Source organism: Hippoglossus hippoglossus, chromosome 18 (genome assembly GCF_009819705.1).
Source record: "Hippoglossus hippoglossus isolate fHipHip1 chromosome 18, fHipHip1.pri, whole genome shotgun sequence".
In the NCBI taxonomy this organism is placed as follows: domain Eukaryota; kingdom Metazoa; phylum Chordata; class Actinopteri; order Pleuronectiformes; family Pleuronectidae; genus Hippoglossus; species Hippoglossus hippoglossus.
Window position 1 is genome coordinate 16,281,751 of NC_047168.1, and position 17,028 is coordinate 16,298,778.

At 48.3% G+C, this 17,028-nt stretch overlaps 2 protein-coding genes across 5 annotated transcripts in view; both read right to left on the minus strand.

The window, feature by feature from the left end:
- Nucleotides 1–3,107: 3,107 nt before the first annotated feature.
- Nucleotides 3,108–9,290, minus strand: rnf150b (ring finger protein 150b). 2 transcript variants are annotated; one of them, XM_034569327.1, is made up of 6 exons: nt 8,406–9,290; nt 4,986–5,236; nt 4,729–4,883; nt 4,352–4,448; nt 3,975–4,252; nt 3,108–3,664 (listed from the first exon to the last, which is right to left on the minus strand). In XM_034569327.1, exons 1-6 carry the CDS (start codon nt 8,860–8,862, stop codon nt 3,307–3,309), a joined length of 1,596 nt encoding a protein of 531 aa, XP_034425218.1. In that variant the 5' UTR covers nt 8,863–9,290; the 3' UTR covers nt 3,108–3,306. The 2 variants fall into 2 exon arrangements, with proteins under 2 accessions (XP_034425218.1, XP_034425219.1); XM_034569328.1 differs by having other exon boundaries at nt 3,126–3,660; nt 3,982–4,252; nt 8,406–9,207.
- Nucleotides 9,291–11,129: 1,839 nt separating this feature from the next.
- The window catches only part of LOC117751960 (type II inositol 3,4-bisphosphate 4-phosphatase-like), a 7,953-nt gene continuing 2,054 nt past the window's right edge, over nt 11,130–17,028 (minus strand). For 2 of the 3 annotated variants that reach the window (XM_034569024.1, XM_034569023.1), the window contains 12 exons: nt 16,947–17,028; nt 16,002–16,167; nt 15,724–15,930; nt 15,497–15,635; nt 15,205–15,407; nt 14,416–14,539; nt 14,171–14,297; nt 13,922–14,062; nt 13,711–13,808; nt 12,257–12,354; nt 11,949–12,103; nt 11,130–11,666 (listed from right to left, as the gene is read on the minus strand). The exon at nt 16,947–17,028 is cut by the window's right edge and continues 27 nt beyond it. In XM_034569024.1, coding sequence (XP_034424915.1) covers nt 11,426–11,666; nt 11,949–12,103; nt 12,257–12,354; nt 13,711–13,808; nt 13,922–14,062; nt 14,171–14,297; nt 14,416–14,539; nt 15,205–15,407; nt 15,497–15,635; nt 15,724–15,930; nt 16,002–16,167; nt 16,947–17,028 — 1,781 coding nt within the window. In that variant the 3' untranslated portion in view covers nt 11,130–11,425. The remainder of the gene's footprint in view (nt 11,667–11,948; nt 12,104–12,256; nt 12,355–13,710; nt 13,809–13,921; nt 14,063–14,170; nt 14,298–14,415; nt 14,540–15,204; nt 15,408–15,496; nt 15,636–15,723; nt 15,931–16,001; nt 16,168–16,946) is intronic. The other variant, XM_034569025.1, reaches the window with a different exon arrangement.

A 17,028-nucleotide genomic window follows, 5' to 3' on the forward strand; every position in this document is an offset into this window, starting at 1 on the left:
GAAAGAGACAAGACTTTAAGAACCTTCCAGAGAAACAGTATTAAAGTGCATCAACTAAAGAGGCCGAGCAACCAATCAAAACACAGCATTCAGGGGAAGCAGCCAATTGGCAAGCAGAGATAAGGAACAGGGAGGAGTCAGACGTCATGACTGACAGTGACGTGAGGTCCCGTTTTTAAAACCCTTCGGCAGTTTCACGTTAACGTTGAAAAAGCTGATGTTCAAAAATATAACTGATAAAAAGTTGACTTTAGAAAATAAAACCGTTAATATCTGATGATTATAAGATCTGTATCTCACACTTACATTAACTATTAACTAACGTATCGCAATTAGGACAAATTATTACAAGATCTCTAGATCACAATTATCAGATCTGTTCTTATTTTGCAAATATTCCCGTCGCAGAACTCGTTTAATTACAGATTACTGTCTCATAATATAACCGTGTACTTGAATGACATATTCAAATCGTGTATATCTTATCATCAGGACAATTATGACTCTGAAAACTAACGGAAACCATAGTCACCATTTTAATTACATGCTGTGTGCAGGATTTAGTGACATCTAGTGGTGGTGTTGCAGATTGCAACTAACCGAATACCGCTCGCCCTTCACCTCCAAGCGTGAAGAAAAAACCTCCGGTGGCCTGCGAGTAACACAGCGCCCGTGTTTGTTGATACTGGGTTACCGTAGAAACAGAATGATGCTCCTGAATCCTTCACACTGACCCGTTGTAATTATTGTACATCCTAGTTTAATAGTTAGATTATTCAATATTTGACGTTTTGTTTATTCATTTCAGACCGTCCACCATATGATGTTATATGATGATGTGATACGCGACTTTAAGGACTGAAAAAAATATCAATGTCTTGTTATCAATATCTTCATTTGAAATATGTAAAAATGTTTGATTAAAAAGAAGTGTTTGATTTTGTCGGACCACAGGGAGACGGTAATAAAGGAAACTAATGTTGATTAAAAATCTCAAATCAGAAACAATTGGATCAAAGAAACTGAGAACAAACGAGGGAACCTGAGCGGACGTGGACGTTTGATTTCGAGCGCTAACGGGGACCAGGACGTCTCTGCAGCTTCAGTCGTTTCCAACAGAACCAACAGATTTAAAGAAGAATCGACTTCAGTTCATTGTCACGACTGCGACGGCACAACTGCGATCGCACAAAGAAGTCGGAGAATGAAATAAAGTGAACAACATGATACTCGACTAAATTCATTGAAAATAACGTTTACAACACAAAGGATTTTAATTCAAACAATTTACACTAAAACTCGGCCAAGAAAAACAAATCCAGCATCTTGGTTTATTTTACACCGTTTCACCGCTGCTCAAAGCAACAAGTCGTGAAACCGAACGTGAAGAAAAGAAGAAGAACCTGGAAAAGGTTTCTGACGGTCGGAGAGGAATTGAACTCAGTGGTTGAACTGGAAACTTCAAGCTAAATATTTAGATTCGTTTTAGTGTCGGAACTAAAACTGAAGATTTCAACGATTAAACCAATTTGATTTTGTGTCAGATACATAAATACACAGTTAAATGGTAAAAGCAACAACTTGCTGTCAATCTTATTTATGGTTTCTTTCTTTTGAAATTAATATTTTTTTAATAACTTGGTTCAAACTGTTGTAATTATTCTTATTTTTTCTGTCACGTTTTCCTTCATTTCAGATTGTGGAAACAACTTCAAAAAGGTAAATAAATCAGTGGTTCTCCAGTTTACCACCAGGATCAGTTTTCATCATAGACGGTCAGATGCTAACGGACAAACTTAGAGTTTAGATTCGTACGGTCCTTTGCATTGTGTGTAAATGTACAGTTACATAAATAAACAAGGAAATGTGCCGATCGATGCTCAATCACATTGAGAGTCGTCAGGCGGCGACGGGAGCGAATCAGTCTTTGTTACAAAAATAAACGTCTGGTATCAAAATAGACGACAATCTTTATCTCTCTCAGTCTCGGGAAGCTCACAGCGCTGGAGACGCCACAGAACAACCACAGCTCTACGCAGAAACCGACGGCGCCCCCGTGTGGCATAGTGAACTTGTGGAATATACATTTTATATTTACATGTTTGGCTTTGAGCTGACGAACCGTTGTTTCTGACGCATTCTCCCGTCGACAGCTCTGCATCGTGTTTCTACTCTGAAACCAGGGAACGTTAATTCACAGCGTGTTTGGGTGATGCCGGTGTAACCTCAGGAGATTTGAATACCAGCGAACATGTTTGAAAAACACTGGTTAGGTTCAGAGAGTGGATCCGTGACCGACATGTTAAAGATCCATCCTTGATTGTCGGGGTTGAGGGTAAATTGTTTTTGAAAAGGCAGCGTTCTGCCGCGGTAACGGACACGTGTGGTCCAGACGGATGGACATGGAAACAGGACCAAGCAACACTGTGGACGGGGATCGAACGCGACAAACACTTCCTGAACATTACTCAAGGAGACGACCACGACAGATGAGGAACGTCTTTGTGAGCTGAGCGGACACGACGTATATTCAAACACACAAACGATCAGTTATCGGGCTGTCGGACGATCGGTGGGATTTCATCCGTGATGCCGATTGATTTAATTTGAGCAGAACTTTAAATGTAATGAAAATACACTTATTCGTAGAAGACTCGCACAAAGAAACAAAAGAACTTTTTTATCGACGTTGAGGACGTAGACTTTGACAACGACTGTCATTGGACAAAACTACACTCATTCAAAATGTTAAATAAGTATTTTCTCATATTTGACCAAATACAAAGTCACAGCCGGATGTTCCATGGTGACGAAGCTACGATCAACAGGTCCTTAACGTTTTGAGTGTAAACATCTGGAGGATGAAATGTGTCGCCCGGGGTTACGGATGGTTTTCAATCATATAAATAAGGAGGATCGATGGTCGTGCAGCTCTCCACCATCATGTGACATCTCAGCACCAACGATTTGACACAAGTTTAAAAACCTTTCACTTCCACAAGAAAGTGTTTAAATGCGTCTCGTACGATTCATTTTCCTCGTTTGCTTCTTCTACAAACAGCATGAACCAGGTGAAGGTGGGTTTGTTTGAGACTTAGGCACCAAGAGACAACAGATACATGGACTGAGTTCTGTCCCAGTTTAACCAGGTCCATATGGAGTTCCATTACACCTACGTTAGGTCCAACCACTCCAAGAGTCCAGGAGGAGACGAAAAACCAAATCAAACCAAGTCCGGGATCTAAACCCAGGTTCAAAGCTCAGGTTCTACACCCAGGTTCTACACCCAGGTTCTACACCCAGGTTCTACACCCAGGTTCTAGTGAGGCGCGAGTCCAACAAGGGTCCCAACAAGTTTAGTTCAACAACGTTTTGTCCAAAGAGGAACAAAACCCAGTCAAACCGTGGTGCTGCTTCTTGGTTTAGCTTCCAAACCAGAACCAGGTCCTGGACCAGGGTCAGGTCCCGTCTGGTCGACTGAGGTCCACAGTCGGAACCTGATCGGAGGTTTTTTTCAGGTTCTGGTTTGGTTCTGTCGAGCTCAGGATTTGTTCCCCGGCTGAGAGTGCTCCATAGACCCCTCCTCATCCGATAGACCGGTTTCCACGGCGATGACCAGTGATGCCACTGAGGCGCTGCTCGCCATTGGCTGATGCTCACCTGTAAAAGGAGGGGGGGGGGGGGGGGGGGGGGGGGGGGGGGGGGTTAGAATGAAGACCTGATGTGGCTGCGTCCAAACGACACGTTTCAGTTTGAATACTGAGTGGACGTGCCTGTGATGTCACAGACCTAAGATATGACGTAGATCACATGTTCGCTTCACATGAATGAAGTCGTGATAACTCATTAAATCAATCTGCTGATTGTTTTAGGAGATACAGAGAAACCACAGTGAACAAGGTGTGTGTGTGTCTGTGACCTGTGTGTTACCTGTTTGTGTGTGTGTGTGTGTGTGTGTGTGTGTGTGTGTGTGTGTGTTACCTGTGTGTGTGTCGGTGGTGGCCGTCACAGGGCTGTCTCTCAGGGTGTCGGGGTCCTGGTAGTCCTGTGGGAGTCCGACCCGTCGTACACCGGGGTCCAGCACCACAGAGGAGCCGCCCTCGCTCAGTGTGCTGTCACTGGACGCCCCGGACACGACGGCCTCCAGAGCCAGGGCCCCGACTCCGCCTACTCCACCCACACCGACCCCACCAACGCCGCCAAGGACCAGGTCGTAGTCCAGCGGGAGGTCGTCCAGACAATCTGCGTTCAGCTGCAGCGGAGGAGAGACGACACGGTTAGGAAAACACAGGACATCACGAACATGAAACATTAATCTCCGCCCCTCGTCCATGATTCCTCTCAGACTCACAGCGATGCCCAGAGCTTTCAGGATGTTCATCTTGCACATGGGACACGTGCGATGGTCCAGCAGCCACGGATCCACGCAGCTCTTATGGAACAGATGTCTGCGGCAGAGAGAAGCAGCGGAGTCAGTTCACACAGGAAAAAAAAAACTGGACGAGAATCAAGATCACAGCTGCTTCTAGTTTGAGCCGTTACCCGAGACGAGAAAGAATCTGGATACATTATTTCTTCTTCTTAATGTCATGAAGCTTATTTTGTAATTTCATACATGACGCTCACAGAGAAACATGTGGTCACTGTCGCCACACCATCCTAAAATGTGTTTATACCATCAAAAGAAAACCGTAGCTTTCGTATCGTACAGCTCCTGAACGCGTTTACCTGCAGGGCAGAATGCGGACCACGTCGTTGGGCTTGTAGCCCTCGATGCAGACGGCGCAGTTGTCGAAGTCGGGCTCTGTCTCCTGGTCGCCCTTCCTGATGGTGCGAACCTGCAGTTTACTGATGGCCTTCTTCGCCGCATCGCCAAGACGACGCTGGAGAAAGAGGTGGAGACGACAGCGATGAGACAACTGTGTGTGTGTGTGTGTGTGTGTGTGTGTGTGTGTGTGTGTGTGTGTGTGTGTGTGTGTGTGTACCTGGTTCCTGTCTCGGGCGTTGGCGTATCTGAACCTCTGGATGTAGTAGAAGACAAGCCAGGCGAGCGAGATGATCATCAGCACGATGAAGGAGATGGAGACAAACACCACAGACGTCCTGCTGACGTACTTCTGCAGGTTCCTCGTCCCGATGGTGATCGTCATGGTGACCGTCACGTTGTGCTCGAGCAGCAACGCCACCTCGCGACCTTTTGGCTCCGGGATCATGATGGCGACGACCTCACCTGTACCTGAGGAGGGACAAACACAGACCAGGTGAAACATGTTATCCATCCTGTTAATGGTGACCCCTAAGATTTACTTCCTGACCACTAGGGGGTCCCTGACAACAGGTTGGGAACCACACGGACTCCCCACACCCCAGTATCGTTCTCGACACCCACCAGGAGACGCTTCCATCGCCTGCTCATTGATCCAATCACAACTTCTGCTTCACTATTCTCCCCGTCGCTATGACAACCAGCTCCTCGGCCAACCTACCAGAGGAAAAACTCTAAAAATAGTCTGTTAACCCCAACGTGAAGCAGGACGAGGTGGAACATCTGTTTGTTTTCATCAGAGGATTTTAGAGCAGCGGTTCCCAGGTGATCCTCATGGTGGCGCTACAGAAAGACTCCATTTACACCTGGTGTTAATGTGTTCACACTCAGATCTGATCTCTGACGTCACCACCTCCAAAAAAAATTAATAAATAAATAACAGAAAGAGGGGAAGCTGACACCAAACACTGATTTAACGTTTAATTTGATGTTTTAGTTTGGTCCATGTCCCATCTGCTAACATGGAGGAGGGGGAGTTGATGACCTACACTGCAGCCAGCCACCAGGGGGCCATTGAGATGTTTTGGCTTCACTTGTGGGAGCTGTCATGTCGTCCATCTTTATTTACCAGTGAAGGAGCTCAGCTCTACTGCAGAAAATCACCAGACTGTCCCTGAACGCATCATCCTGCTGCTGTCCCTGAACGCATCCTCCTGCTGCTGTCCCTGAACGCATCCTCCTCCTGCTGCTGTCCCTGAACGCAGCATCCTCCTGCTGCTGTCCCTGAACGCAGCATCCTCCTGCTGCTGTCCCTGAACGCATCCTGCTGCTGCTGCTGTCCCTGAACGCATCCTCCTCCTGCTGCTGTCCCTGAACGCATCATCCTGCTGCTGTCCCTGAACGCATCATCCTGCTGCTGTCCCTGAACGCATCCTGCTGCTGCTGCTGTCCCTGAACGCATCCTCCTCCTGCTGCTGTCCCTGAACGCATCATCCTCCTGCTGCTGCCCCTGAACGCATCATCCTCCTGCTGCTGCCCCTGAACGCATCATCCTCCTGCTGCTGTCCCTGAACGCATCATCCTCCTGCTGCTGCGTGGAGAACTTGTGTCGACAGGATCCTGACGACCTTCGCTCCCCACGGAGGAATTTACTGCTCATTCTGACTCGTCTCCATGTTTCTGATTCAACTCTCTTCTGTCGGATGTTTGTTCACACACACACACACACACACACACACACACACACACACACACGCACTTCATGTTAGTGAGTGTGTTGAGCAGCTGCTGAAGGTCAGAGTTCAGTGGCTTCACTGCTGAAGTGTCCTTGAGCACAACACATGAGCATTCACATGCCCTGGTCATGTGATGAGAGTGATGCAGGTCTGCTGCAGTAAAGCTCAACACCTCCTCCATGTGAGCAGATGGGACATGGACCAAACTAAACAAGGATTCGTTAAATGAATGTTTCTCTACGTCACTGATCATCTTTAAACGACAAGATCGATGAAGAACTTGTCTCTAAACATCAGTCGATGCTCGTTACCATGAATAAACTGTTTGATTTGACTAATTGTAGTGATTTGATTTGAACTGTTTATATTCGACAGTTCAGAGAATCAATGATTCATCTGATGAAGTAAATTCAGAGAAAGTGCGACACCGTTACGAATCTTTTGCGCGTTTTCTCTGAAGCTGTTAAACTGAGCGAGTGTGTGTCTGCGTGTGTGCGTGTGTGTCTGCGTGTGTGTGTGTGTGCGTGTGCGTGTGTGCGTGTGCGTGTGTGTGTCTGCGTGCGTGTGTGTGTGTAGTTGGACACATGATGGATAAACTGGCCCTGAGGCCGATGCTGAACTGGCTCCGACCCAGAGCGACTGGTCTCTGCCTAAAATCCCCTGAGACGATGCGTCTCTCACACACCAGTTGTTCTCTAACTGTGAGGACCAGCAGTGAAACCTCCCTGACCTTTGACCTCAGAGCAAGCGGACGCCACTGAACACGAGGTGCGTTCGATTCCTTCACCCTCGTAAATGAGCTTCTTCTGCTCTGGTGTTTAGAGCGAGGCAGCGGATAACAATCCACCTGCGGAGGGTTTTATTAATTTATAATCAAACATCTTGTCAATAAAGTGTCAAATATCTGTGATAAAATGAATTTGATTGATTTACCAGTTTGATAAAAAACATTCACAGACGAATCAGTATCTAGATTGTTTGTCGACATGAAAACTTTTTAAAGAATAAACAGTAGAAAGAATGAGTATTCATGTTTATACTTTACTTTAATCTAAGTTCTATAGGTTTGTGTTTTATTTATTTATAGTGAAGTTTATGGTTCAACTGTAAAATATCAAAGCTCAGTTAGATTCGTTTGTCATTAGACGTGTGTGTGGGTCCAGCTGTGGACCAGGTGTGTGGGTCCAGCTGTGTGTGGGTCCAGCTGTGGACCAGGTGTGTGGGTCCAGCTGTGGACCAGGTGTGTGGGTCCAGCTGTGGACCAGGTGTGTGGGTCCAGCTGTGGACCAGGTGTGTGGGTCCAGCTGTGTGTGGGTCCAGCTGTGGACCAGGTGTGTGTGGGTCCAGCTGTGGACCAGGTGTGTGGGTCCAGCTGTGGACCAGGTGTGTGGGACCAAGTGTGTGGGTCCAGCTGTGTGTGGGTCCAGCTGTGTGTGGGTCCAGCTGTGGACCAGGTGTGTGGGTCCAGCTGTGTGTGGGTCCAGCTGTGGACCAGGTGTGTGGGTCCAGCTGTGGACCAGGTGTGTGTGGGTCCAGCTGTGGACCAGGTGTGTGGGTGTGGACCAGGTGGGCGTGGGACCAGGTGTGTGTGTGTCCAGCTGTGGACCAGGTGTGTGGGTGTGGACCAGGTGTGTGGGTGGGTCCAGCTGTGGACCAGGTGTGTGGGTGTGGACCAGGTGGGCGTGGGACCAGGTGTGTGTGTGTCCAGCTGTGGACCAGGTGTGTGGGTGTGGACCAGGTGTGGGTCCAGCTGTGGACCAGGTGTGTGGGTGGGACCAGGTGGGCGTGGGTCCAGCTGTGGACCAGGTGGGCGTGGGACCAGGTGTGGGTGTGGCCCAGATGTGTGGGTGTGGCCCAGGTGTGGGTGGGACCAGGTGTGGACCACGTGGCCCAGGTGTACCTACCTGGATGCGGCATGGTGATGGTGTCGTTGACGTTGGCGGAGCCCACGTTGAAGATGACCACGGCGGATGCGTTGTGCGCGGCCGCGTGCCGGATCTTGTCCTTGTAGGTGCAGTTCCCTCGGGCGATGAGCGCGATCCAGGCCCCGGGCTGCGCGGGCCCGGTGAAGCGGGTGTTGGGGTCGCAGGCCTGGCGGTCGTGCGGGGCCGCGGGCAGGACCACCGCCCCCTTGGCGTCCCTCTTGGGGGAGTGCTCCCCGTAGCGGCCGCACTCCGTCTTGTCGGTGCGGAGCTCGGAGGTGGCCGGGTCCACGTAGGTGATGTTGACGAAGGCGGTGTACCACTCCTCCCGCTCGGCCACGGTGAAGTCCAGGCACAGGAGGTGCACGAAGCAGAAGGAGAGCAGCCAGGTGGAGAGGGCCAGGCTGCGGCAGGCCGCCACCAGGGAGCCCGGGGCCATGCTGCTGCTCCCGGCTCACACACCGCGGGTCGATGGGTCGCAGCAGCCTCCTACTCCGCCATGTGAACCACCGGGCCCGGGGGTCTGGACCTGAGCTCCTCCGGTTCTTCGGGGCTTTTATTCGTCGGGTTTCTCGGTGTTTTCCGCCTCCATCCGTCACCGAGACCGAAGCCCAGCAGCCCGGGAGATCCGCCGCGGAGCCCCGGGGACCAGGCGACCTCGGCGGGCAGAGGAGAAGCGGCGGGCGGTGGTTTCTCCTCCGGGGAATGTGCGGAGTATTCACGGTTTAACGGAGGCGACGAACCGGAGCCGCTTTGTTTTGACTGGGCCCGAGAACCAGGACCCGACTTCCGGAGGATCCTCTTCACAATAAAACCTGGTTCTCGCCACATCCTGACATTGTAATAATAACTACCCTAAAACTAATAATAATACTTCTGATAGGTTTTATATAGAACTTTTCAAAACACAGTTACAAGATGCTTTATGTTGGAAATGAAAAATGTAAACACAAACATTCTAGCACAGATACAGGGTTATTGTTGAGAAGAGTAATAACAAGACAAAATAATAAAAACTACACAATTATATTTAGCACTAGGAGGAAGCCCACCTATATCTAAGAGAGTTCGTTATACAACTGATATCATTCTATTTCGTTTTATTCCAAAAACATAAGATCTCGTAAGATCACAGTGATCCTGAACTTAAAACCTCCGGCCACTGGGTGTCGCTGGCGTGAAACCAGATTCTCAGTGGTTTGTCATACATGACAGGAAGCAGAGTATCTTTATAACTTTAAAACATTTGATGTGTGGCCCTGGAGTGCAAAACACAAATTATCAGAATTTAACTTCCTGTTAAAAACAGCAACAGACTTCATCAATGTTGTTTAAGTTAGACGTTAATGTCTTCCTGGTCCTTGGCCCCGCCCATCTCACTGAGTGATTGGGCTCACTTGTTGGAGTGTTTTCAAGATGGCGGCTCTCAGGCGGTTCAGGTGAGCGTCTTCATTTTAAAACAGTTTCTCCTGAGACGTCGTTCCAGAGGTTTGAGTTTGGACCTTTTCATGGTTTATTCATCGAGATAAAGAAAAAGAGATGAGAGAGGGACGGAGAGAGCTAAAGAAAAAGAAGAATTTAGAGCTGATAAAGAAGGAAACTTTTAATTAAGCTTTTATAAAAATAAGATCAGTAACAGTCCCTCAAATAACACTTAAGATGAAATGAATATGTTGTTATATTTATAATCTAAGTCCTTTGGTCTTTTGATTGTAGACAAATGTTTCAAGTAATTTGAATAAATCTCATCGAGCGGTGATGAAGTTTTTCTATTTTATCAGTTAAATTATGTATAAAATAAAAACTGTGTTCGAGCTGTTAAATAAAAATCACGGATCATTTATAATGTGAATGACCATTCTTTTATTGTGAAGGGAAAAACCTTTCATTTCCGTTACTCAGTATGTCGCAGCTTTGAGTGTAATGATCTGGAGCAGCGCCCCAAGCGGCCTGGCAGTAACACTGCTGTAAATCGACATAAACACGCTGCTCTTTAAATAGTTTATTTAGTTTACATAAGTTTATTTACAAAAAAATGTAATACTCCAAGTTATGAATGACATTAAATTAAAATTCCCAAAAAATAATGAAATTAATAAACTATACAGAAAATATTGATCATTTCTGACATTTCTATTATATCATTTATCTCTTAAATATGTTTTATAAATAATTTTTCAAAACAATTTAATAATTTCCAACAAAGACATATACATCTGATCTTTATATATGAGAAAATAAAATCGATAAAATAAAGAAAATACAAAGAATATATTAAAATGTTTCTTGATCAAAACAGTTTCTGATGAATCAATGACTCACTTCTGTGAGATGTTACTCAAAATACTTAATGTGAACAATGCTTCATATTTTATAAACCTTGTTTTAAATATTAAATCTAAATGTTTTTTCCCTCTGAGCTCGATAACGTCTCTGTCACCAGATTCATTAAATGTGTGTTTGCAGCTTTAAAGCAAAATAAAAAGTCAGATGATGAAGAGGAGGAAACGTGTCACGTGGATTAAATCATGAAGGTTTGTAGACGGACAAAGATTAAACATTTAAATTTAAAATATGACACTTTCATGATGTTTATTCTGAAATGAACATGACACCATGTGTGTGTTTGGCTCATTAAAATAAAAAGTACATTCATATAAAACACAGAACTGACTTTACACAGTAAAAGCCTTTGTACAGGAAGTGGATTTGTCAGGGGGCGGAGCCGTAGCTGCCGTCAGGAGGTCGGTACAGTTTGGGGAAAGTGAGGAGCTGAACGCCGCTAAAGGCGAACTTCCTGCTGCCGACGTTCTTCAGCACGTTCTCCATCCTGCAGCCGTCCCTACACACACACACACACACACACACACACACAGGAACAATCTTTGACAAACATTTATTTGACATCTACTTGGATTTTTTGTTTGGTTTAGTCCCATCTGCTAACATGGAGTAGCATTTATGACCTATACTGCAGCCAGCCACCAGGGGGTGGCCCACCTTTATTTACAGTCTCTGGACAACAGTAGAACGAGGCTGAGGATGAGCCACAAGACGAGGAGATGAGAGGTCACCAGGAGAAACGCCACCGGATACATGTGACGTCTCGGGGCCTCGGGGGCCAAACAGAGAGGGGGCCAGGGGCCCCGCTGACCAGAGGGACACTCCCCTGGATCTGACCCTGAGACGGTGAACCCTGACTGGGCATAACAGCCGAGCATCTGTCCCCAGGACAGACGAGACCTGGAGGACGAGCAGGGAGCGAGTGCATGTGTGGAGGAAAGAGAGAGAAAAAGACGGAGAGCAAGAAAGGAAAGAAAAAAGAGAATTAAAGAAGGAAACAGAAGGAAGGAAAAAAGAAAGTTTACTGAAACTAAAACAAGATGTTTAAACCTTGAAATAAGAGAAAGGAAACTGTACAAGGAAGAAGAGAAGGAAGGAACTAGAGAAAGTGAAGGAGACGAGGAGGCGGAAGAGGATGTTGTGAAAACACACACACACAGACACACACACACAGACACACACCTCCTCATGCAGTCCAGTGCAGTGTTGAAATGCTGCTCACTGAGTGTGTGTCGTTCTCTCAGTAACACACATTGTTCCAGAGTCACTGACATCGCCGTGCGGTCTTTAGCACTTTTACAGCTCGTCAGACGAACGCCGTTCACCGTACGACACACCTGCACAGACACACACATAATTATTGACAGTAAATAAAGATGGACGACTCGTCTGCACATCCTGTACTGGATCTCCACCAGGGGGCGATGCAGATGTTTTGGCTTCACTTTTGCAGCCGTCTTGTCGTCCATCTCTATGTTTCAGATTCTCACCGTAGCAGCGATCCACAGAACCTCCACATTCTTCTTCTTCCTGGTGTCGATGCTTCGGTCAAGAGACGACAACAAGTCGGACAGAGACTCGACAGCAGCTGAGCGAGAGAGAGAGATCAGGTCGGTAGTCGGTCAGGTGGGTCAGGTGGGTCAGGGCCGGTTAGGGCTGGTTAGGTCTGGTTAGGTCTGGTTAGGTCTGGTTAGGTCTGTCAGATGGGTCAGGTGGGTCAGGGCCGGTTAGGGCCGGTTAGGTGGGTCAGGTGGGTCAGGGCCGGTTAGGGCCGGTTAGGGCCGGTTAGGTGGGTCAGGTGGGTCAGGTGGGTCAGGGCCGGTTAGGTCTGGTTAGGTCTGGTTAGGTCTGTCAGGTGGGTCAGGGCCGGTTAGGGCTGGTTAGGTCTGGTTAGGTCTGGTTAGGTCTGTCAGATGGGTCAGGTGGGTCAGGGCCGGTTAGGGCCGGTTAGGTGGGTCAGGTGGGTCAGGTGGGTCAGGGCCGGTTAGGTCTGGTTAGGTCTGGTTAGGTCTGTCAGATGGGTCAGGTGGGTCAGGGCCGGTTAGGGCTGGTTAGGTCTGGTTAGGTCTGGTTAGGTCTGTCAGATGGGTCAGGTGGGTCAGGGCCGGTTAGGGCCGGTTAGGGCCGGTTAGGTGGGTCAGGTGGGTCAGGGCCGGTTAGGGCCGGTTAGGTCTGGTTAGGTCTGTCAGATGGGTCAGGTGGGTCAGGTGGGTCAGGGCCGGTTAGGGCTGGTTAGGTCTGGTTAGGTCTGGTTAGGTCTGTCAGATGGGTCAGGTGGGTCAGGGCCGGTTAGGGCCGGTTAGGGCCGGTTAGGTGGGTCAGGTGGGTCAGGGCCGGTTAGGGCCGGTTAGGTCTGGTTAGGTCTGTCAGATGGGTCAGGTGGGTCAGGGCCGGTCAGGGCCGGTTAGGTCTGGTTAGGTCTGTCAGATGGGTCAGGTGGGTCAGGGCCGGTCAGGGCCGGTTAGGTCTGGTTAGGTCTGTCAGATGGGTCAGGTGGGTCAGGGCCGGTTAGGGCCGGTTAGGGCCGGTTAGGTGGGTCAGGTGGGTCAGGGCCGGTTAGGGCCGGTTAGGTCTGGTTAGGTCTGTCAGATGGGTCAGGTGGGTCAGGGCCGGTCAGGGCCGGTTAGGTCTGGTTAGGTCTGTCAGATGGGCCGCCGGCTTTGTCCTGCCGCACCCGGCAACTCCTGTGACGCTCCACACGAGGAAATACCCAATCCTCCACAGACGCTCTACCCAGGTTTGACTATCACTATGTGACTGATAATGTGAATGGATGAGGGTCAAGCTGCTCAACTGATTCACTAACCCTAACCCGGGGACGGACTAGGTTTTAAAGAGGTTGGATTCAGATTGAGTCGATATTACTATGAATGGAGTTCTGACGAATGGTGACAGTGATGAGATTGTCGGTGTGGGCGGAGCTAAACACAACAGACAGTCGTACCCATGTGAGGCAGCTGGTCCCTCAGTGTTTTACAGTAAAGTCTCAGACGCTCACAGTTCTGCTGATTCACTGTGTCCTGCAGCGAGCTGTCCCCAAACCTGACCACACAAAGACACACACTTTAAATATTCCTGAAACAAATTGCTTTGTTCAAATGATTTGATTGTTTTGTGTGTGTGTGTGTGTGTGTGTGTGTGTGTGTGTGTGTTACCTCTCAGCCAGACTCTGCTGCTGGTTGATCCCGATGTTAAACAGAACCGGATGGACCCGTATCAAACCCCCCTCTTTTAGTTCCCGTGGCAACAGGCCGAACATCTCCGGGGTCAACTGGACCTCGACAACAAAACTGCCCCTGGTTGAAGGACACACCCCCTGTTAGTGTGTGTGTGTGTGTGTGTGTGTGTGTGTGTGTGTGTGTGTGTGTGTGTGTGTGTGTGTGTGTGTGTGTTTGGCTTCCCACCATGTACCACTGAGTGTTGGTAGCAGGTCGTCCGGTTGCTCCGTGTTAGCCTCGGTGACGGTGAACGCCACTTGGCTCAGATCGGACACACCCACTTCCATGTCCTCCAGCATCCCCAGCTCGTCACCTGACACACACACAGGTGCAGCAGGTTAGTGTGTGTGTGCGTGTGTGTGTGTGTGTGTGTGTGTGTGTGTGTGTGTGTGTGTGTGTGTGTGTGTGTGTGTGCGTGCGTGTGTGTGTACCATAGGTGCTGAGCAGACTTTCAAACTGAGCCAGGATTCCGACGGAGTGGAGCTGCCGCAGGAAGTCGGGATCTTCCAGACCGACGTTCAGCTTCAATGTGAAACCACACACGAGCGCAGAGAGCTGAGAGAGTGACGAGAGAGACACCTGTCAATCAAACATGTTTCTCACTGTGAGCCTCAGAGCAGGGGTGCACCTTTAACCACACCCACTGTGTGATGTCACAGCATTACAGGTGAAACTCAACCAACTGGAGACAGATGCAAAGACACTTTACCTTGCAATTCATTTGTTTTCCACTAGGGGTCAGAAGAACTTGACATGTCACCCATTTCCTGTCATTTTATCGCAGCTGCCATAGAGTTGTGTTTGTATCCGCATGATAAACCCAAACATCGTATTCACCCTCTTTTAACTTCGTCGAGTACGTAGAGATGGTGTAAAACCCAAACGAGCAGCTGAGAACAGAACCCGACCCATTTATTGGGTTGGCTGATAAAAACACCGATATGAGGCGTTAGCACGAAGGTTTCCTGTTATGAAAACTTCTATTTTCACAGAATAAAAACAGTTTATTATCTCAATAAAGTTGATGGTTAAACTCTAAAATATCAAACCTCGGTTACATTTATTTGTCATAACGGTTTGATGACGAGGTTGTAGGATTTTCCCAAACATCGATATCGGCCATATTTGATTTTAGATAACTTCCTATCGGAGGAATCTTACATTAATCTTGAATAATAGTTATTCTCATCTACGTGTTTTCATCATCACGCTGCTCTCACCGCCTGGCTGAAGACGGCGTGGCGTCTCTGGACGATCTGTGCGGGCCCCTGGTCGACAGTCGGGGCCACAGCACCCTGCAGGACCACAAAAGTCATGGCAGCTCGCGCCTTCGCCACAGCCTCGCGCACACAATCCCTGAGAGTGACCACCAGAGGGAGCAGCTGCTCCTGCCAGGAGAACGCAGTGGAGGAGGAGGAGGAGGCTGGAGGAGGAAGACAGCTTCATCACTACGTGAAACCTTTGACGGAAGTTGTTTGTAAATTGACTGATGATGATGTGTTAACGTCTCACCGCTGTTGTGAGCATTTGTCGGTGACTCCTGCTGCTCTGCTGACGTCACCTCCAGATGGCGCTGCTCCCGCCCCTGCAGCCGGTCGACCATGGCGATGATGCAGTTCAGGCTCATGGCTACGTTCGCCCACGCCCTGTCCTACAGACACACACACACACACACATAACAACCGCAGCAGGATCAATCTGACTAAATGGAGATTAGGTTTTACAAACACATAACTTGCCCACTCCTCCTCGTCGTACGCCACGTCACGTCGGACGTCGTCCTGTTGACCAATGGAAGACGGCCCTTCCCTATTGGCTGAGTTTTCACAGAGCACTCCGTTGCTGTGGACATGGCTGCCGCTACAGTTGGCGGTGACCTGGTTGTGAATCGCCAACAGAGCGATTTTCACCAGCTCGTCTTTGAGAGCGTGGACAAACTGCTCCGTCTGAACGAAGATGAAGATGAGATTAAATTCCCCAACAACTCGCTCACTTCCTGTTACCTGAGTTTCTTCACCTGTCGACGAAGGCCGTCCAGCACCTGCTGCAGACGAGCGGCGTTCAGCTCCAGAGAGACAGCGAGCAGCTCCTCAGCGCAGCCGAAGACGAGAGGCTGAAGCTGGGCCACGCTGGTCAGCAGCTCCCTGGCTCTGGAGCTCTCGTCCTGAGAGTACGACACGGAGCTGGAGAGAGAAGTCGAGGTTTCACACTCCTGAAGAGTAACCGATTACTTTTACTCAAGTACGATAAGGTGGACTAGTGGTTAGAAAAGAGGGACATCCGACTGGAAAGTCGATGGTTCGAGGCCACGGACTGGCAAACATACCTGGACTGGAGGATGGACCAGACCTGGATCTGTACAAGTCCCCTATCCCACTGTCTAAGTGCCCCTGAGCAAGGCACCTTACTCCCCTAACATCTGCTCCCCGGGCGCTTTCCATAGCTGCCCACTGCTCCGTGTGGTCACTGTGTGTGTTGTGTTCACACGAATGGGTTCAAAGCAGAGGGTCAATAAAGGAATCTTAATCTTAATCTTAATAAGATTAATAGAAAATCTACTGGAAACTTGGCTCCAGATTCATGAATGGGTTAGAGTTAGTATCTCCCTATTTTCTGAATTTCAACAAAGTAAATGATCAGTCGATAAATTAATACATTTTTATATATAAATTAAATCGTCAAGATTAATCTCAAATTATGAGAATAATTAATTAGAACATGTAAATTTGACTTTTAAAGATCACAGTTAGGGGAGAAAGATTTATTATTAAAATAATATTAACATCACACTAACAATCCTTTTGTCATTGTCCGGCTGCAGAATCTGAACAAATATGACTTGTGTTAATCTGCAGATCAGCATCACTTATCCAGAGAGCAGAGATTATAGAGATTAACTGACAGAAACAATGTGAAACGATGGAGGAGGAGGAGGAGGAGGAGGAAGGACTGAGGAGTTTACCTCTCCCTGTACTTGGTGTGTTTGCTCAGCAGCTTTTTCAATCCGCCATGTTTGAAGGTCTGGTGGTGATGAGCCGGAGCGC

Coding starts and splice junctions, on each gene's coding strand:
- rnf150b (XM_034569327.1), bottom strand. CDS start 8,862: ATGGCCCCGGGCTCCCTGGTGGCGGCCTGCCGCAGCCTGGCCCTCTCC. Junction 4,253..4,351: donor TGAAAGCTCTGGGCATCGCT/GTGAGTCTGAGA, acceptor CCTCCGCTGCAG/CTGAACGCAGATTGTCTGGA. Junction 3,665..3,974: donor GACACACACACAGGTAACAC/ACACACACACAC, acceptor CCCCCTCCTTTT/ACAGGTGAGCATCAGCCAAT.